The following is a 20,997-nucleotide window of genomic DNA, read 5'->3' on the forward strand; positions in this document are numbered from 1 at the left end:
GCCCTTCAGCTAGCAGCAGCTTGTTGGCTGGTCCCAGTACCAGCATTGCTAGAGGCTAAAATCCCTTCACTTCCCCCTCAGCAGCCAGGCAAGGCTGGCCACAGGGCATGCCCCTGCTCAAGGGCAGCATCTGCAGGCCAGAGGGCTGCTCTGGCTTGCCAGGCTGACACCCCCCCCCCCTCTATGCTAGGGAAACCCCTCCCCTCCCCTCGGCAGGAGTCCAGTGAGGGCTGGCCTCTCCAGCTTGGGTCTCACACAAGAAACAGGTCCCTGCCATCCCCCTCTCCAGGTGCAAAGGGAGCCAGTGGCAGACCAGGAGGAGCTGTTAGCCAGCATGGCCAAAGCTCTTTGGAAGTTGCACCTGTGAACAGGCCAGAGCTGCTGGGGCTCCAGGGTGGAGGATTTCTCTCTACTGACTAAAGGGGCCTGATGGGGGAATGTGGGGTCTCCCCCCATTTAGGGCAGGCTAGGGAGCTGGTTACTGCTCAGCCCTCGAACAATAGCTCGGAGATACACACCCCCACCCACCGCCTGAGGCGGAAGCAGCACTAACTGGCCAGGGGGACGCTAGAAATAAAGAGCCAAGTCTGTAAAAAAACACACAACTTCCTTTATTAAAAGTGACATCACCCATTGTCCCATGCTTTAGCAGCACACTAACTTACTTTATACATAGTAAAAAAGAAAAAGGGCAGCCTAGGAAGATATAAAAGGCCATAGTCAAACATTTTGTAGGGAACATGGCTAGCAGCAGGGCATTAACAGTCGAGTGGTCGGAGCAGGAAGGCAGTTGGATGAGGAGCTAGCCAGCAGCCTACTGGACTGATTGAGTACAGCACCTTGCACTGATAAACTCCAGCACACCAGGGTAACGTATCACAGTTCAGAATCAGGAGCCAGAGGTCTCCAGGCCTTGGGGATATTCTAGGAGTTAGGGATTCATAAGACAGGCTTTTATTTCCCCTGGCAGGCAATTGTGTCTTAAGATCCAGAAGGCACCAGCAGCTTCATAAGGCTTCCAGGCATGGTCAGCTCTGGGTACAAGGCTTTTGCAAGCCACCAGGAAAGTCACACGAGGCTCCTCAGCTCCAGGAAGCATCACACACACACACCACAGGCAATCAGGGCTCAGCCCCGAAGGTCGCATGGAGAGACTGGCACCCAATGGAAGCCAGAGCTGGGCCTATCCTCTCCAGGAAGCTTTAAGATCTCATGTGAAGGGACCCAGGCCAGCGAGTTTGCCCACTGAAGCTCCAGCCTGCCAGTTGCTCCATGCAAGACAAGCCGCTCTGCGGAGCTTCCTGGAGAGAAATGTGTCATCCCAGCAGAAGCTGCTCTGCGGGCGGGCACATGGCATCTCACTGCCCCCCTTACTCGTCCTCGCCCCCGCCGTACATGTCGGCCAGCTTCTTGAAGCGGCCGCCCCAGTCGTTCAGGTAGTCATAGTCCTGGTCCTGGTCGGAGGAGGAGTTGAGGGAGCTGAGCGAGGCCGCCTCGGAGCCGCTGCCCTCGTAGTCAAACACCAGCAGGGAGTCGTACGGCGGGGCGGTGGGGTCAGTGTCGGCCGCCTTCAGGTTCTGGGGTGGGGAGGAGTGTTAGGTTAGGAGTCAGCCCAGCACGTGCTACTGGAGTGACTCTCCAGTGCAGCGAGCTTGGGGCAGAATTAACAGGGCCACCCCCATGGGTGCTGGCAGGCAGCACTGACACCAGCAAGTTGTCACCTTGAGGGGGAGCCCACCTGGGGCCCAGACTTTGGCAGCAGAGAGGCAGGGGTGAAAGTGAGCCGGTACAGGCCGGTAAGAACCCACGCTGGCCCATACCCCACCCACAGGGCCAGTGCTACCATTAAGGCGAACTAGGCGGTTGCCTAGGGCACCAAGATTTGGGGGCACCAAAAAGCGGTGCCCCCAATTCCCCCCCGTGGCAGCTCCCCACACCCCCCCGGCCTGGGGAGCCGTGCGGCAGCTCCCCACCCCAGCTCACCTCTGCTCTGCCTCCTCCCCAAGCACACCGCACCTGCTCTAATTCTCCTCCCCTCCCAGGCTTGCGGCGCCAAACAGCTGATTGGCACCGCAAGCCTGGGAGGTGGGAGAAGTGGAGCAGCAGCGTGCTTGGGGAGGGGGCATAGCAGAGGTGGGGAGCTGCTGCACGGCTCCCGGGCTGGGGGGAGGAGGGGTGTAGTGCATCAGGGTGTGTGTGTGTGTGTGGGGGGGGGGAGGGGACTGCCGCAGGGCTCCCCACCCCAGCTCACCTCTGCTATGCCCCCTCCCTGAGCACAGCGCCCCTGCTCCACTTCTCCCGCCTCCCAGGCTTGCGGCGCCAAACACCTGTTTGGCGCCGCAAGCCTGGGAGGGGAGGAGAATTAGAGCAGGGGCGGTATGCTTGGGGAGGAGGCGGAGCAGAGGTGAGGAGCTGCCGCACAGCTCCCCGGGCCGGGGCAGGGGGAGCTGCCGCAGGGCTCGGGGGTGGGGGCGCAAGGTGGAAGTTTCACCTAGGGCGCGAAACTTCCTTGCACCAGCCCTGCGCGCCCACATTAAAGTGCTGCCGGGGCAGCACTTTAATGTCCCTGCCCCTTTTGCCTCCCGTCAGGGGCCCTGCTGGTAGGGGCAGCAACATTAACGTTGCTGCCCCTTCCCTCCATTGGCACTTTAAGGAACTACAGCCGCTATGACCAGAGGGAGCAGGTCCGAGCAAAGGGCCTGGCCCATTACCACTCCGACAGCACGTGCATGCAGAGGCGGGGGCTGGTCACACCCCCCCCCCCCCCCCCCCCCCCCAGAATGGATGTGGCCTGCTAACAGAGAGCTGCATATGCGGCCCACACACCGACACCCACCCATCCGCTCCACTCCCCATAGCTACGCCCCCAGCAACGAGGGCAGGCCCATCAGAGCCTAGCACAGCCATAAAACCAGGCCTCCCCAGCAGCAAGGCGGCTGCACCCAGCCAGGCAGGTAACACCCTCGGGTGGGCAGTCCTTGGGCAGACCTGGCGGCAGGAACCAGCTGTCCAGGGAATCCCCACAGCGGCAGAGCTGCGGGTGGCTGGTGACTAGCCCCAAGGGTGGTACGTGCCCCGTGCACACACCCAGCTAAAGCGAGGACCAGATCTTGAGCTCTAGAAAGGAACTGCCGACACGGATCAGCCCATGCCTGGAGCCGGCTCCAGCCCCTCACTAGGGGTCATGAGCCCAGGCTCACGTGACACTTGCATCCTGGGCCTCACCTCATCAATGAAGTTGCCAATCTCATCGGGGTTGGCAGGTCGAGGCCGATACTGGGGAGCTGGCAGCAGGGTCGGCACCACGTCGTTGCGGACGATGACTTCGGGGCGAGCCTCCAGGCCGCGGTGCAGCTGGCTGAGGTCGTAGTCCTGTGGAGGGAGAGGCACAGGGTCAGGGCCCTTTGCCGAAGTTTGGCTGATCCAGAACTGGGAGGTCCATTTGCCAGGCCTCATCCGTCCTGGAGATGGGCACCAGAGCGGCTCCAAGGCCATTTGTTTTGCATGCCCACGTTGCCCACTCCTGGAAGCATGTGAAGCCTGAGAGTACCAAGGTGGGACCCAGTCAAGCCCCCAGGGCCAGCCACCAGTGCGTCGGGTGTGCCGTTACCCATCCCCCACCCCCGGCATGCCATAGGCCACTAGTGCCCACCTGGTCTTCCTCGCCGCCTCCCTCCTCGCCGTAGTAGAAGACGTTGTCCCGGGTGTCGTCCTCTGGGAGCAGCAAGGGCTCCTTCACCACCTTCCTCCGCCGCACAAAGAGGAGCAGCAGCAGCAGGATGACTGGAAGAGACAAGACAGGTCAGCATGTGCCATGCAGTGTGCTTTCCTCCCCCCACAATGGGGCCCATGCTGCTCTCCTGGGTGCCGCAAGACAAGGGCCGGCCTGCAGGGACGCTGAGACACCTGCCAAGTGCTCCGAGATGGGAGCTTGCTGGAGGGCAGGCACCACAGTTTTAATGGCAGGGAACCCAGGGCACAGAAGTGAAACAGCAGGTCAGCAGTGGAGCTGGATGGAACAAGGTCCCAGGTCTGACTGTCGGTCCTCTAGCCACTAGGCCAAGCTGCCTCACCACAAGCAGCAGCAGGTGGTCCCATCCTGCACTGCAAGACACCTGCCTTTGCAGCTCACCCTCTGTGCAGGCCAGGCTAGCTTAGCTCTGGAAGACCCCACCCTGGCACAAGATGCCCGTCAGCCAGGCCTAGAGCAACTCCTCCCAGGCACTCACTCAGCAGGGCCAGAATAGCCCCCAGGATGGCCAGAATGATGGGGACCCCCAGAACAGGCAGCCGTTCCTCTGGGCACTTCTCTGCATGCCCCTCACAGTTGCACACTTCTGCCTTGAGGACAGTCAGCTGGTCTTTGTTCTGGTTGTCAAAGAGCCGCAGGTAAACTTGGTAGATGTCTTTCTTCAATGGCTCCAGCAGCTTCAAGGTGAGCATCTCCCCTGTGCAGACAGACAGTGGGATTACGTGGGTGAGACAGCAGCTTGGATACCAGAGGGGAGGGTCACAGGGGTCAGAGAACAGGCCCCCACATCCCCTCTACCTCCCAAGCAGGCCAAGACCCTATGGTGGCTACAGTGCCATGAACATGCTCTACCCAAGGTCACTTCATCCCAGGAGTCTGCATCTTCCCTCACCAGCGTTCAGCCATGGCACGTCTGGGACTAGGATATCCAACAGGACACGTGTGGAGAAATCACAGAAATGTAGGGCTGGAAGGGACCACAAGAGGTCATCTAGCCCAACCCCTGTGCTGAGGCAGGACCAAGTATTCTCTAGACCAGTGGTTCTCAACCTGCAGCCCACGGGCCACTTGCAGCCCAATCAGCACAAAGCTGCAGCCCATGTGACATGCTTAGGGCCATACAGGTAGCATTGGATGTGGCCCACAATGGTAAATAGGTGAAGAACCACTGCTGTAGACCATCCCTGGCATGCATTTGTCCAACCTGTTCTTAAAAGCCTCCAACCACGGAGGTTCTGCAGCATCCCTAGGTAATTTGTTCCACTGTGTAACTACCCTGACACAGATAGGAAGTTTTTCCTGACGTTCAACCTAAACCTCCCTTGCTGCAATGTAAGCCCATTGCTTCTTGTCCTGTCCTCAGCGGTTAAGGAGAACAATTTATCACCCTCTTCCACGTACGTAAAAGGGGGTTACAAAATGACTGTTCAACTGAAAGGGGACAGGCTGTCTCCAGACTTGACAAACCTAACTTCTTCCAATCTTTCCTGGTAGCTCAAGTGTTCTGGACCTAGTCACATGAGTGACTCCAAGCCAGCACCACCCAACATTACATTCTGTGGGCCAGGGCCATGTCCTGCACTGCCTTGCCTTGGATCCACACCCCCAGTTCAGGGCTCATGCCTCCTACTGGAGGGAACGGGCAATGGATGGTCCAAGATCTCAGGTGACCAGTGAATCCCTTCAGCAGTTACCTTTACTGTCCATTTCTGCAGCCCAGCTCACACCAGATCCATGGATGAGCTCTGCTCTGAAGGGGGAGGTGTTCGGGGGCAGGTCCTTGTCCTGGATGGTCAGGACCTGTGGCACTGGATTCTGGTTGCAGACGGTGATCTCACGAGGGTCTGGCTCTGGCCCGTTGTCGTTCACATCCAGAAGAGTCAGAAGCAAGGTGCCCGTGCCAGTGGCGGGAGGGGTGCCTGTTGGGGATGGAGGGGAGGTGAATGGCTGCACACGATTCACGGTCTCGTTTGCCTGGCCCAGAAGGGGAGCCTTGTGCTCAGCCAGTGGAACACCCCTACTCTCTGCCTCATCCAGAAGAGAGCTGGCTGCTGCTGGCAGCTAGGGGCAGCAGGCTTTAGCTCCGGAGGTCCCTGGTGCAGCCCCAGTGACCACCACCTGGGTCCCCACTCTACAGGGCCGGCTTTGCCCATGACTCAGGGGAGGCTCCCAAGCCCTGCACCTTCAGTTCCACACCAGCACAGGCTGCTGCACATTGCAGCAGCGTGATGGAGGGGCCGACAAGCCAGCTTTTAGAATTACTCCCATCTTCCCAGGAAGAGAGCTGGGGTTTAATTTAGATGTGGTTTCTCGTGCCAGCCCAGGAGGGGGCGTGGCCTTAGCACATGTCTCTCACATGGGGAGCCATCAGCAACGCACTGCGCAGGGGAACAAAGATGCTCTTGATCACAGAAACGCAGCGATCGGACAAGCTCTCAGCCCTGCCCCCCACATTCCAGCTGCAGAGCCGTTACCATCGTCCACTGCCAGCACAATGGCCGTGTAGGTGTTGTTCTTCACAAACACGGCCTCCCTGTCCAGCTGGGCCTTCGCCGTTACAATGCCGTTTTCCGGGTGAATCTCCAGCCACCCTGCGGGGTCGTTCCCGATGCGGTACCTGAGGGGAAGAGCGTTAGGGGGCAGAAGAGGCACAAGAGCCTGGGGCAGACACCAGTTTGTAGGGGAGACCGTTCTGGGAGGTGCCTGCCAAGACGCAAGAGGGGCCAGATTCAGCACCGCTCGGACAGCGAGCCGCTTTCTGCGGCACTCGGACACTTGGCTGCGAAGCAGGGCAAACAACAGGCTCCCTGACGGAGACCTCCTGCCCAAATTGCTGCTTCCCTGGGGGCTCCGTACTCCTGAGCGGCCGGTGCCGAACTCCAGAGGTTCTGTTCTGGAAGGGCTGCTGTGCCAGCCAGCCTGCCTGTTCCGGGGACAGGAGCAGTGGCCATGGGATACTGTGTGTTTGGCTTCGCTGCCCATAGTTTACAGGGCCAAACCCAAGCACATGTATCAGCACAGGGCTGTCAAGGCCATTGGTCCCCATTTGGCCTTGGTGAGCCCTGCTGTTTAGGCATGAAGCTGGATTGGGTATGTGTGGCATTACCAGCCCAGCAGCCCTGGCTCCCAGTCCAACCACCACTTACCGGATAGTCTGACTCTGCATTTTGTCTGGGTCCTGAGCCGTGTAGGAGGTGATTTTCTGCCCAATCGGCACGTCCTCCGAGACCTGGGCTGTCCGGATGGGCGGGTCGAAGACAGGTGCCTCATTCACATCCTCCACGTTCACCGTGACAGTGGCCGTGGAGGTTGTGAGCTTCACGACAAAGGGCTCCTCATTGGTGGCCGCCACGTAGAGGACAAACTGGCTTCTCACTTCGAAGTCCAAGCCCTGGGAGGGACGAGAAGGAAAGGTGAAGCCTGGCCTGTTGCCTCATGCCCAGGAAGCTGGGCAATTCCCCGAGCAATGCTGGAGCCAGCGGCTCTAGACATCACTACGTGGCAACGCCATGCGCTCAGCTGTGCTGAACGATCAGCTGCAGGATGGTCCTGGGTTTTGATGCAGCTACTTCATTCTGGCAGGACGCTGGAGCCAGACGCTGCCGGTGCTTAGCCCTGCAGCACACCAGCCCAGTTTTAAGACTGGCAGATGCGCCTCTCATGGCCAGAGGTGCACACGTCTAGCTGCCCATGAAACCTGAGCCCACCCTCACCTTAGCTGTTCGCAGAATGCCTTCATTGGTCTCGCGATCCGTGGTGATGGTGAAGAAGCCTCCTTCGTTGCCTCGCACAATGGTGTACACGGCCCGCCACGCCGCCGTGTTGATCTCATCTGTGTCCGTCACAGTCAGCCTCTGGACCTCGCGTCCCGCTTCGTTCTCTGGCACTGCCACGGTGTACTGCAACAGAGGGGCATGCAGGCCATGGTCAGCCACACGGTCACAGCTCAAAGCAGAGACCTGGGCCTTCTCCACTGGCCAGCAGCACAAAGCAGCCAGTGGGGACAGGGATAGCTCCTTGCCCTCCCACCCCCACCCCACTCGTCCTGCTCATGGCATAGGACAAGACAATCGACTGCAGTCCTTGCCTGGAACCACGACCTCACTGTTCGTGCAGCACCTAACGCAATGGGGCTAATCCAACCGGAGCCCCTGAAAGGGAGACCTCTGGGGCACCCTGGCTGTTTGGTCCCCGACAACTGGGGTAGGCGCAGGATACCATCAGCTGTGCAGAGAGCACCTCACATGGCTCCTAGCCAAGAGATGCTTTGGCTGGAGGAATGGCCACTTTTCCTTGCAGTCTTCCCTGTGCCCGCAATCCCAGGGAGGTGAACGGGACTGGACAGGACACCCCAGCACAGCAGGGGTCAGCAGCTGGTGCTTGCGAGAGGATGACAGAATAGGGTCCTCGCAAGAGGGTGACGGAGTAGGGTACCGTTCTGGGGTCAAACACTGGAGCATTGTCGTTGGTGTCCGCGATCTCAATCACAGCGGATGCAGTGGTTGTTAAGCCTTCCCCATCCAAGTCTGCAGCCTGCAGTGTCAGCGTGTATTCTCTCACTCTCTGGGGAGAGGCAGACATGGAGAGATAAGACATTAGCAGTGCCAGTTCCCTGTAACCCTTTCACACACAGTCCCAGAGCCAGGGCAGGTCACGCTGACTACAAGAGTCCACCATGCATCAGGACTTCCTGGGCCAGGGATCTGCCCAGATCTCAGAGGCATGCACCAACAGGGAGCCCTTCTCCCCTGCAGCCCTAGGCAAGGGTCGAGCTTTGTCAATAGCAGTAGCATACCTCTCCAGCCAGGGAGAGCCACTGCAGGAGTCTTCTGGTGTCAAGCACAGATTTATAAACCTGCTCATTTCCTGCAGCCCGTTTCAGGCCATCGAGTGGCAAGCTGCTAACGAGGAGCCGTCTCCTTCGTAGGCTTGTGCCAGCATGGAAGAGGACTCAGTCCTCGGCACACGTCACTAACTGAAGCGTAGCTGTGATGTTGCCACCCTCCTTCATGGAGCTTTGCTATGGCAACAGCTGCTGTGTGTCCAAGCCCATGTCTCTGCTCACCTCTCTGTCTAGACCACTTGCAATCACACTGATGGCTCCAGTGGCTCTGTGGATGGTGAACATCTGGGGATGGGGTTCCTTAGGCTCTTGGTTCAGGATGGAGTATGCAATGACCCCGTTGTAGGTCTCGATAGCATCATCTGCATCTGTGGCAGTTACTTGCATCACAGAGGTCCCTGAGAGAGAAGGGTAGAGTTGGAGGTGGTAGTGGATTTCTCCTCCCCCATCAGGAGGAGGAACATTTCCCCTGAGGAGTGCTGCAGCTTCATACAAGATGTTAGAATTTTTAGGAGCTCAGGACAATAGCAGAGACTCTGCCAATGGAGAACGGAGCCAGCGTTGGGCTCGTCTCCTTCGGTAGGGAGGAGCGCTAACTGCTCCTCATTGGCAAGCCACACAAAAGGGTGTGTAAGTGGGAACCACACTCATGGACCAGCGGCTTGGGGAACCCGCCTGACCCTTCAGGGCTGCCAGAGATCAGAGGCTTGTAAGAAATCAAGCCCTGATGATCTGTGTTCAGTACTGACCACACGTGGCTCGCAGGGGCATGGACACAGGCACTATCAGAGACCTCAAAGGCAGAATCCCACCTGCTAACAGGGACAACCCAGACCAGTCCATGCCCTGTCCCACTAAGTGCTAACGGAGCAGAGTCCAGAGGTGCAGATTTCTGGAGCCTGGATCAATATCGGCAGGACAAGGCTATTGCCACCCATTCCTCCTACCTGGCAGTGCTCCTTCCAGGACCGAGCCTCTGAAGAGCTCCTGGATGAACTGGGGTTTGTTGTCATTCTGATCAGTCACGGTGATGATGATCTCCATGGGCTCCTCCACGGGTTTGCCATTCTCAGACACGGCGTGAGAGAAGAGCTACAGACAGAAACAAGAGGGCTGTGAGCTCCACCACGCTCCCGTCCACCAGCGGCTGGCTCAGAAACGAGCTCCCGGCAGGTGGAAAGAGCCCCGCTGACCACACGCAGGGCTTGGGTGACTTACGTGGTATTTGTCGATGTCTTCTCTGTCCAAGGGCTGAGTCACCATCATCCAGCCGGTCTGGGCCTCGATGGTGAAGACGCCATTGGGAGGGGTGTCTGCACCCTGCCCTGTGATGCTGTAGATAATCTTGGTCACTTTATCCTTATTGGATTTGATCTAGGGGGAAATCAAAGCATGTACATGGTGCACGGTGTAACTGGAAGGCGGAATTAGACTAGCACACCGCGATTCAGTCCGGTAATGGATGTGAGTAGGGCCTGGCTGAAAGAGGGATAAACTTGCGTTCAAAATAAAATAAATAAAATTAAAAACCAACAGTGGGAAACCTTCAGGAAACCACTGTGCTTCAGCAAATCCGGAAGAATCTGCTGCAGCAGCGCGTAGGGGAGTGCAAGGATTTTCCTCTACTGCAATTCCTGACAGTGAGATTCTGTAGTTTGTTACTATTATAATAGTATAAATATGCTGAGAAGAGGCCCCCCCCAGACCCTTTTCAAAAACACCCACTGGCAAAAAGAGTCTGTGCTGTGCAGTCAAGGATTTGACACATGCTAAGCTCCAGCAACAAGAGAACTGGCACCACCTGCCTGCCCAAGACAGCGTTCAGGCAGGTGAATGCAGGTTTGAGATGCCTCCATACCTGAACCAGCTTTTTAGGGAATGGGCCCCTCTCATTTTCAGGAACCCTTATCGGAGGGATCACCCAGTCCCTCTTCTGTCTCTGCAGACCAGGTCTGGCCTGTGGGAACATCAGCACCTCTGCTGGATGGTCTGAAGCAGATTCCTACAGGGAGAAGAAGGCATCCATGTGTACAAGAAACAAGCCCAGGGACCCCAGAGCAGCCAGCGTTTAACCCTGGGTTAGCGCGGTGCCAGCCGGCAGCTCCTTTATACAGAGCGTGCTGTGAGCACAGAGCTGGAGTCAGACTTGCTGACAGTTCAGACACAGACACTGCAGGTGGCCAGACCACGGCATGTGGGATGAAGACCAGACACATGATCGGAGCCAGACACAGAAATGAAGTGCAATGGAGAAGATTGCACTCTGGGCCCAGTGTGAACAGGGGCCAACTTGGTAGTCCAAGGAGAGCTACGAGGAGCGATTCCCACTGAGCCCCACACCCCTGGGCTGCTCTAGCCAGGAAAGTGGTTGCTAAACCAGTGTAGTTCTCCATGGAACTCACTCCCAGTAAAGCAACAGGCAGTCAGTGGGCTGGGTGCACTGGCAACATTACAGTGTTAGTGGCTGTGGGAATGGCCTTCCCAGCCCTGTCTCTTGTAGGGGCCAGGATCAGTCAGGGCACCTTGCCATCCCATTAGGAGACCAAGGTTCACTAGCCAGGCACAATGGTTGCCATAGAGTCAGCCCCGTGCGCTCCCTACAGGCCTGCCAGCTGGCAGGAGCTTTACCTGTGCTGAGTGAGGGCTTTGGGTCTTCACAGTCACTGAAGCAGAGAATTTCTTGCCAGTGGAATCCCAGGCATCCACGGTAAAAGTCTTCCCCCGCCCATGCAGCTGGGTGTGGTGTCTCATCAGGACCGTCCCATCCGCCAGCACACGGAAGTCAGCATCATCTGCATCGTACAGCACCGTCTTCCAGCTCGTGCAGTCCTCAAACCTCACTGGGGGAGGAAGGGCAGCACTCTTAGGCTCCAGCCGCGCACAGGACAGCGGGAGACCGGGTATGGGGGGGGGGACCCTGGCGCTACCACCGCCACAGCTTCCAGTTGGAATGGGTTTGCCTGTCTCAGTGGCTCTCAGACGTTTGTACTGGTGACCCCTTTCACACCGCAAGCCTCTAATTTATAAGGGGGGGAGGGGTCGCACTAAACACCTTTGAATATATTTAACACCATTATAAATGCTGGAGGTAAAGCGGGGTTTGGGGTGGAGGCTGACAGCTCAGGACCCACTGAGGGGTCCCGACCCCCAGTTTGAGAACCCCTGCCCTATCTAGTCATTTGCATGTTACCCCCTTTCCCGAGCCATTGACCCTGAGCACACGTCATCGTTCTCTGCCTTCTGAGCTCCCCAGGCACATGTGTGAACAAGTTTCTCAATGCCAGGGCAAGAGTGGAGGGGAGGGGAGACAGGAATGTGACTGATAAGGGATCTCCAGCGAGACTCTGGCTAACCTGCTAGGAGGCAGTGTTTAAGCCAGACATGTGACAGCACCACCATACAGGAAGGGGTAGGGGAGATCTGAGTTTATCCTCCAGTGTGATCAGCTAAGTCTGCTCAGACAACTGGAGCTGCTGACTCAGCTAAGACAGGCTCTTCTAGTGCAGTCGCTAGCCCAAACAGAGGCTGGGTTTCTGAAACTGCCCCTAGTAACACACCAAGGCCAGAATCCCGATGCGTCTGTCAGCCTGGGCCCCCACCACACAGCATGTGGCCTTCCAAGCTTGGGTAAGTGAGGGCGATGGTGCCACTTCAGATACGCAGCATTGCTTGCTAGTACACCTCCAGAACCAGGCAGTAGGGCAGCTGCCGGTTAGTTAGCACTCATGACTGTGCAGTTCCAGACAAGAACTCTGCCTCCATGCGGTCTGCAGGTTTGCAGACAGGGCTGTCAGCAGCAGGCAGAGGGATGGAGCAGTTAACAGGAGGGCCAGTTCTCCTCTTGCAGGTAGCGCCTACCGCAGAGGAGCCGGTGATGGCCTGACTCGGTTTAGTTGCATTAGGAGTTGGGAATGCAAGAGGTGGACTGCAGGGCTGAGGGCTCTGGGCAAATCCCACACCAGGTGCATGATGCCTTGGCAAAGACTCCAAGAATGAGTCTTTGTACTGCACGCTTCAGTCATATGGTATCCTGGCCAGACCCTAACTCCTTGTACAGAGTGCCCACAGGACACACCCCATTTCTATCCCAACAACCACGCTGCTAGGCCAGACATACCCAGCTCACCAGAACTACCCCAGCCCTGTGTGGCCAAGTGCATTGGGCCAGCTGCTAGGAGAGCACTATAGGTCTTTGTAGACCTCTCTGCCACCAGCTCTTCCACCAGGTAACGCTGCCTGGGTGAGCTGCAGCCAGGACCTCAGCAGTCACTTGGGCAGGAAGGCTGTACTCACCTTGTGCTTTAGGCCAGTGGTCCCAAAGCTTTTGCAATGGGATATTTTACAGATTCTTGGGAACACCCACCCCACCATTCACTCTTGCCTGGGCCCCCATTCCATACCACGCCCATGAAATGCATGGCAACTGCTCTTGTGGAAGAGAGACTTCCTGTAAGCCAGGAAAGCCAGCACCCTGCCACAGCCGGCTCTGTAAACTACTGCATGGGAGCCCGCTTGGGACATGCTCCCCTTTTCTTTGCCACTGAGGAGCGGAGGTCAGACTCTGGAACACGGGCTTAGGCTGTGAGCTCTGTTCTCAATGCGAATACCTTAGGAGACAAGGGTTCCCATGGCCACCTCACATGCACGGGCACATGTAGAACGCCAGCAGGTCTAAGCTTAGCCGCCAGTTTAGAGGGGCACCGTGCCCTGCAAGGGCAGCCAGAGAGCAGGGTGATGGCAGGCAGGCTGGCTTGGTACAGAGCACTCCAGACCCAGGACTTCACTATCCTATGCTCTTGTGTAGGAGGGTTTCTGCTCACTCCAGTGCCAGGGAAGCCAGGAACCCCTCTGGATAATGCTGTGGCCCGTCACTTGTCTCCAGAAGTCCACATGTGTAAGAGCCTGATGTGAGGCCAAGCAGTTGCAGGGCCTGTTGGGTAATCTGCCCCCAGCAGCGAGTTACATGCATGTTTCCGGTTTGCTGTCCGACGCTGTGCCCGGGGTGAGTCACTGACTCTTGGGGAGCACCGAGAGGTCTAGTCTCTGCTAGGCAGGTGATTAAATGGCCAAGTTACACAATCAGACCTGTCCCACTTGCGGCTCCTGCCACGCGGATCCAGCCAGAGCGCCTCCCTCACTAAGGATGGGGAACAGCGCAGCTCTGCCGAGTGGCTTTGGCGGCGTCAGGCTGGAGACTGGGGGCAGCTCCTCACAGCTGGAAGGACAGGCCCTTGGCTCCCTGTTTTGCACAGGAAGATGCTCATGCTCGGACCACTGCAGCCAAGAGCTGGTGTTGGGCATAACACCAAGTAGCCTGTACAGGAGGGGGTCGCACCACCCTTGGATCAGGGGCATGGAGTGACGCCCGACCCAGTCTCCAGTTAGCAGCTTTCAGGGCTGTCGAGGGAAGGCTGCAGCTGCCCATCAGCGGGCCTGGTTTTTGAGAAATCCAGGGTCACTGTGCGAGCTCTCCCCTTCCCTGGGGCAGGAACAGTCAGGTAGCAGCTTGCTGCTCCGCTCTCACTGGAGATCAGGCCCAACTAGACTGGTCAACTCTGACCTTCCCCATGAACTGGGAGCATTTACAAGAAACTGACTCTCCTTCGACTTGGACTCCTCCACTGGTCCCTGAGTGGGGCTTCTAGATGCTAGCTCAGTATTGGTACCAGCCTCTCTGGGGGAGGGGGGTGGGGGGGTGGAGGGAGGGAGGAATCTGGCTACAGGAAATCCATCAACTGCGGCACTTGTCTGGAGGCAGCAAAACAGACCCCATACCCGGAGGATTCCAAGCGCTCTTCATTCCCAGCGATCGCTAGTTTCCTTGCCATGCTAGGAGCCTACACAGCAGGTGTCCCAGGCTAGCCTAGCAGGAGGGCAGGACCAAGGGACTCTTCGCAGGAATTTAGGGCTTTGATTATAGCTCAGAGAGAGCATGGAATAGCTCAATCCAGTGCCCATTGGAAAGGGTCTTGGCAAACTGCTGGCTTTCCAAGGGCGCAGCCAGGAAAGCCTAGCGAACAGAGTATGTCTACACTGCAGTTAGACACCAGCAGACGGCCTATGCCAGCTGACTTGGCTCATGGGGCTTGGGAACATCTACACTGGAATTAAGCAGCCCCTTCCCCCAAGTCTCCAGGACGATGACCGCACCCTCCATACCAGAGGGCGGGTAGCCTTAGTGCGGAGCTCTGTTGAGCTGCACTAGCCCTAGCCTAGGGATGCAGGTGCCTTTTAGCCAGGGAACGGGACAGTACAAGACTCTCCTAGTTAGGGTCCCCTACAGGCAGGCTGGGCTCCCCCACAGCAAGACGGGCACGCTCCTCCTGAGGCTGTAGGGTTTGCCCAAGTCCTCCCACTCTCATGGGCTCTAGCCTCCAGCAGGCTGTGGCGTTGCCTACGTCTGCTCCGAGCAGGGCTAGCCAGCACCACGCGAGCCCAGCTGCTGGGCTCTGATAGTGCTCCCTTGTCACAAGCCCTAGTGAACTGCACCGGCGGGACGATTTTAGAGTGCCCAGTGCAGACAGAGCCCGTCACCCCACACCATCGGTGGTCTTGGACAAGAATTCCTGAGGACCATGCACCAAAACAGATCTCCCAGAGACAGCACCAGCCTCAGCCATTACACGCTCCAGAGGGGAGCTGCTTGTATCCAGGATCACACAAACCCTGCAATAAACATGCAAGCTCTTTCCACCCTTAACACATGGCCCAGGGGCCCGTAAGGCTTCGGCTCCTTTGTAATTTTCAGCCTGCATGTCCAGGAGACTGCCCTGGGCCAGCTCAGCTGCCTTGGCACGTTATAAGCCCCAACTTGCAGCAGCAGCCTGGACAGGACCAGGAAGTCTCAGAGTGATACTTTGAGAAATGGAGGCATGTGTTCCACAGAGAAGGGACAGACATCTGTGCTCTAGGATGGAGAAAACAGGAAGACTTCCAGCTCCCCACACCCAGCTAGACCCAGCACAGGTACTTTGAGCGAGCTGTGCACTCGGGTCAGCTCGCCTGGCCTTGGCTCGCTGAAAGCACTCACCACTTAGTGGTATTTCGAGTTCTGCAACCATTAGCTAAGCCCATCACCGAAGCTAGAGTTCTGCATGCAGTTACTGGAAATAGCCTCCTCCCCCAGGACGCTTCCAAACGGAAAGAGTAAACAAGGGCTTGCAATGCTGCCCTGCATCAGACAGCGCAGGAGAGAGACGCAGCCCCCAGAGTTCTGGGACTGCTGGCCACGGGCACTGCAGCAGAAAGCTCCCACCACTACATAGATGGCAGGGGCTAGGAGAGACACTGGAAGTGTTGATTGCCTTGAACCCTGAGCAGAGCCACTTCACATCCCCCAGCCCTGAGACCCCAGCCCAGCACAAGCAACTGCCTCTGCCTGGCATTCACCACAGAGATACCCAGCCTTGGTGCTGCCTCCTTGGTACCAGCTGGGGGGAAGGCAAGCCTTCCAACCAGACCGTAGAGGCAGCCCTGTAATGGACATCTGATTGGCTCTGCCTATGAGCCCTGTAGTATGGGCAAGGACTGCACCTACACCCAGGAGTCTTCTGCACCACTACCCGGGCCAGAGGCTTAAGTGTAATCAGAGCTGCCCTGTGCGTCTCTAAGATGGACTTAGAGCAACAGGCCAACTCCTCCTCCTCCGCACTGGAGAATTAGCAGTTACACTTCGGAACATTAAGTGCATGTGATTTTTAAGATGCATTTTGATCCCTGTGTAATGCTAATTAGAGGGGACTCAAATAGCTCCGGATATTAAATCGCTCTAACGGCCTGCTTTTCAGCACCACAGTGCTACTCTGAAGAGTAATTTGCAGCAGGCTTCACAGCGCAAGGGGAATTAGAACAAGCTAGGAGATCAGCACCTCCCCTCTCCAGCATGCATGGAATTTTTGCAGCCCCTGTGTTGACATACCAAAGGTCTGTCTCAAGGCCTCTACTTTACAGAGGTCAGGCTGTGCAAGAGGTGAAGGAAGAGCAGAAAGCCTGCTTTGGTTAAATCCTCCATAAGCAGAGCAGTAAACACCACTGTGCGGACTCAGCACCCCCAGGCTGCCAGGGCACTATCCTACAGGGGCCTGTTACAGCAACCCCTGAGCTGCAGCCACCAGGCAGGATCTCGAGTCAAGCTCAAAGCACTGGGAAGGCAACACTGTTCCCTTGGCATGGCAATTTGCAGTTTAAGGAACGTTAATTGGGCTTTGGGCACTAACCAAGTAACTGCTCTGCGGGCTGGATTTGGCTGGTTTCACGGGCCAGTGAATTACTGAACAACATGGATCTGGTTTATAAGGGGAGGGGTCCCTGGATCCCCTGCACATTTCTGTTCGGTATTTTATTTGTTTTTACATCTCCAGACAGAAGAGTGAGCTTTGAGTGCCTACAGCTTGGTCTACACTAGAAAATTAGGGCAGTTTAACTACGCTGCGTGAAAAATCCACCCCCCAGAGCGGTATAGTTACGCAGACCTAAGCCCCTGCGTAGATCACGCTAGACCAGGGGTAGGCAACCTGCGGCACACAAGCTGATTTTCAGTGGCACTCACAATGCCCAGGTCCTGGCCACCGGTCCAGGGGGCTCTACATTTTAATTTAATTTTAAATGAAGTTTCTTAAACATTTTAAAAACCTTATTTACTTTACATACAACAATAGTTTAGTTATAGACTTATAGAAAGATCTTCTAAAAACATGAAGATGTATTACTGGCACGCAAAACCTTAAATTAGAGTGAATAAATGAAGACTCGGCACACCACTTCTGAAAGGTTGCCGACCCCTGCGCTAGACTGACAGAAGAATTCCTCAGCCTAGCTACTGCCTGTCAGACAGGTGATTACCCACATGGGGACAGGAGAACCCCTGCAGTCGACACCCAGGCGCTCCAGCAGCTCTGCTGTAGCCTCTCAAGTGTAGACAAGCCCTTGGTCACACACAGGTGCAGTCCCTCCTTCCCCTCCCTGTGAGGGAGGCTCTGGCCCATGAGGAAGGGCCAGTGGGTGACATAAAATCAACTAAGTTCTGGTGTCCTGCCCTGAAATCACTCCGGCAAGCATGGAGTTAAGTGCATTCCAGTCCGCGGAGGGAGGACAGAGGAGACAGACCAGCCTCTGTTCGGAGCACAATGCGCACATTTCACATGCCAGAACCATGCCCAGCACTAGCTCGGCTCATCCCAGCACCTGATCAGCACTCCCTGGGCCCACTGCAGGGTGGGCCAGGAGAGGCAGGGAAGAGTCCAAAGCGGAGCCATTCCCCCCATTCGGGACCCTGGGGAGGTCACCCCGCAGGTGACTGGAGCAGGTCTGTGGGGCCATGAAACACCCACCTCGCTGCAGGAATTCTGCACTGGCACCCACTGCCGTGCTTGAGCGGGCCTGGAATGCAAAGGCAGAGACGGGCAGGCCGACAGCCATTTCAGGCAGAGTCTAAGCCAGGCATTGGCTGGGGGAGGGGGATTTAAATGCCACCCTCCAACGCCTGGCACTAGCCCTTAGAACATGGGTTCAGGGCGCTGCCACGTGCACAAAGACTGGACAGATGCAGCCCCGCCAAGTTGAACCATGCCTGGGGCTCCCGGTTCGGTCTCATGAGCCAGCACTTTTACCCACATCCCCAGCATGGGGGAGACGCCAGCACAGGAACTCAACAAGAAGAGCTGCTTAGCGCCAAGGGAGGGGTCGCTGGAGGGGAAGGTGGGGGAGTATCTGTTAAAACATGACACCAGCCAGAATAAGCTACCAGGCCAGGTCAGTAACAGCCTCACAGAAAGCCCCTCCCAGAGTGGGCTCAGTTCACAGGGCTGTTCCCTCTTTCAGGCACCTTCACAGGATGATCTATTCCTGCCCCATTGTCCTGGGTGGGGTGGGGCTCGGCTCGGCTCAAGGTGTGGGAGTCTCTTTTGCCTTCCAATCACAGAGGATTGTCCTCCAGCAGTTTGGACGTTAGCATTTCAAAGGCTGCATTCCCCAGGACAAAGCCTCCTGCACTCCAGGGGGAGGAGCAGAGATAAAAAGGAGACAGGCCCACTCTTTTTTTGGGGATAGAAGTAGTTTTTATAACCTCTGCCCTGTAAGTGTTGGAGGCCTGGGGGATTTATGAGCACTGACAGCCAAGTTCACCAGAACTCAGGGCAAAGTTATAAACCCAGGGTGGAAATTCCCCCTACTTTGGGGTGGGGGGGACAGGACACAGCCTTTGCAGGCGAAGCCCAAACTACATTAAGGAAAAAGAACAGGAGTCCTTGTGGCACCTCAGACTAACAAATTTATTTGAGCATAAGCTTTTGTTATCTATATCTATCTGTATCTTCCTACTGTATTTTCCACTCCATGCATCTGATGAAGTGGGCTTTAGCCCACGAAAGCTTATGCTCAGATAAATGTGTTGGTCTCTAAGGGGCCACAAGGACTCCCGTTCTTTTTGCTGAGACAGACTAACACGGCTGCTACTCGGATACATTAAGGAAGTTTCCACTAATGTGTAATCCCCTAAATGCTTCAGTCTGGATCAAGGCTTTAGCAATTCAACTGCAGCAGAAAAGGCCCTTGAGCCCCCCATTTGGGGTGGAAACAGACTCTCCTCTATAGGGTCTGATGATCAGATCATTTGCTGAGCACACTTCAGAGGGACAAAGCAGCCAGGGCCTGGGGCTCCCCATTCCCAGCACCAGTCTAACTCCACAGGAAGCCCGGAGGATCAGGGTTTAGGGAAGGAGGCCACAAGACTCACCCAGTGCAGTTTGGGAGGAAGGGGAATCAGAATTAACCCTCCAGAGCCTGTCAGATACTACAGAGGGTGGAGAATAAGCTGGAATGTCAGGGCAGGTTTTGGACCAGGAGCAGCCAGGAAGCGGTTTAGCGATTATATCCCCAGGGAAACTCACTCAGCGTGCAGGGTTTCCTCACCTAGGCTGCCTGGGCACCATCAATTATTTCTGTAGAGCCTTTGTGCTCGACGGGAGCCCAGGCAGAGGTCTCTGCCCCAAGGACCTCAGTCTGACAGGGCAGATGAACAGGGGAGGGGCAGCAGAAGGGACTGGAAGCCGGCTCTGCCTGGCAGGACTCAGAGGCATCACAGCAGAGCATTTGGGGCTTCACTTTTCAGTGGCTCTCTTGGTGCAAGCGTGGCTAGCGCCCCACCGGAGGCCGGGGAGAGACAGCGGAGGGGGACGCCCAAGCAGAACCACACCCCAGAGCATCAAAGCGAGCCTCAGCCCGGGGCGAACCCCGAACCACGCTGCCCTAGGGGCGCAGGGGCAGGACTAGCACAGCAAGGCAGAGGCGGTCAGCAGACAACACCCACCCCACAGGCAGGGGCAGACCGGGCTCACGGGGCAGCACCTGGCAGGGGTGAAGCCAGCCAAGGGCACGTCCCACATCTGCTGCAGCATCCGGGTCCCGCAGGGCAGCGAGCAGCACCCCGTGGGCTGGCCCAGAGCCCGAGGCAGGCAGGCGTGTCCCCCCCATAGCTCTGCCTCCGGGATCCCGCCCCCCCAGTGCCACGGGCCCCGCGCGGGAGGCAGCCTTACCTTGGCCCAGGACCTGGCCCCGGAGCAGCTGCGCACGGGGCACCACGAACGTGAACCGCTCCAAGGTAAAGCCGGCCCGGCACGGCTCCGCCGGCTCGCCCAGCGCCCAGCTCACCTGAGCCAGGGAGAGCGGGGTTAGCACGGCACGGCCCCCTACACTCCCCTCCCCCCATACAGCGCCCCCTGCATCCCCCTTCCCCCACACAGCGCGGCCAGCCCACCTGAGCCAGGGAGAGCGGGGTTAGCACGGCACGGCCCCCTACACTCCCCTCCCCCCATACAGCGCCCCCTGCATCCCCCTTCCCCCACACAGCGCGGCCAGCCCACCTGAGCCAGGGAGAGCGGGGTTAGCACGGCACGGCACGGCCCCCTACACTCCCCTCCCCCCATACAGCGCCCCCTGCATCCCCCTTCCCCCACACAGCGCGGCCAGCCCACCTGAGCCAGGGAGAGCGGGGTTAGCACGGCACGGCACGGCCCCCTACACTCCCCTCCCCCCATACAGCGCCCCCTGCATCCCCCTTCCCCCACACAGCGCGGCCAGCCCACCTGAGCCAGGGAGAGCGGGGTTAGCACGGCACGGCACGGCCCCCTACACTCCCCTGCCCCCAGCTCCCCTCCAGCCCCGGCCCACGCTGCTCCCGCCCGGGACGGGCAGCGAGCCCGGAGCGCGGCGCCGTTACCTGCAGCAGGAGGAGGAGGCAGAGCCCGGGCAAACGGCCCCGCGGCGGCCCCATCGATGCAGCGGCTCAGTGTCCGCCCGGTCGCACCGCCCAGCGCCTTTAAAGCGGCGGCTCCAGGTGAGGCGGGACCAGGTGCCGCCCCGTCGGCTCCGCCCCGGGAGGGGCTGAGCGCGCCCCCGGCTGCGCGTG

At 57.8% G+C, this 20,997-nt stretch overlaps 1 protein-coding gene across 1 annotated transcript; it reads right to left on the reverse strand.

Annotated features, from left to right (window-relative positions):
* Nucleotides 1–1,370: 1,370 nt before the first annotated feature.
* LOC135888726 (B-cadherin-like) lies at nucleotides 1,371–20,862 on the reverse strand. The gene is made up of 16 exons (XM_065416494.1): nucleotides 20,809–20,862; nucleotides 20,126–20,240; nucleotides 11,223–11,434; nucleotides 10,453–10,596; nucleotides 9,813–9,968; nucleotides 9,542–9,686; nucleotides 8,817–8,992; nucleotides 8,186–8,314; nucleotides 7,465–7,650; nucleotides 6,898–7,142; nucleotides 6,226–6,368; nucleotides 5,446–5,670; nucleotides 4,230–4,448; nucleotides 3,653–3,783; nucleotides 3,226–3,372; nucleotides 1,371–1,577 (listed from the first exon to the last, which is right to left on the reverse strand). Exons 1-16 carry the CDS (start codon nucleotides 20,860–20,862, stop codon nucleotides 1,371–1,373), a joined length of 2,634 nt encoding a protein of 877 aa, XP_065272566.1.
* Nucleotides 20,863–20,997: the final 135 nt, after the last annotated feature.

The sequence above is a fragment of the Emys orbicularis genome, chromosome 14 (genome assembly GCF_028017835.1).
Source record: "Emys orbicularis isolate rEmyOrb1 chromosome 14, rEmyOrb1.hap1, whole genome shotgun sequence".
Lineage (NCBI taxonomy): Eukaryota > Metazoa > Chordata > Testudines > Emydidae > Emys > Emys orbicularis.

Coding starts and splice junctions, on each gene's coding strand:
- LOC135888726 (XM_065416494.1), bottom strand. CDS start 20,862: ATGGGGCCGCCGCGGGGCCGTTTGCCCGGGCTCTGCCTCCTCCTCCTG. Junction 11,435..20,125: donor GGGCCAGGTCCTGGGCCAAG/GTAAGGCTGCCT, acceptor TTCCTCCCCCAG/TGAGGTTTGAGGACTGCACG. Junction 9,687..9,812: donor AAGACATCGACAAATACCAC/GTAAGTCACCCA, acceptor TTCTGTCTGTAG/CTCTTCTCTCACGCCGTGTC.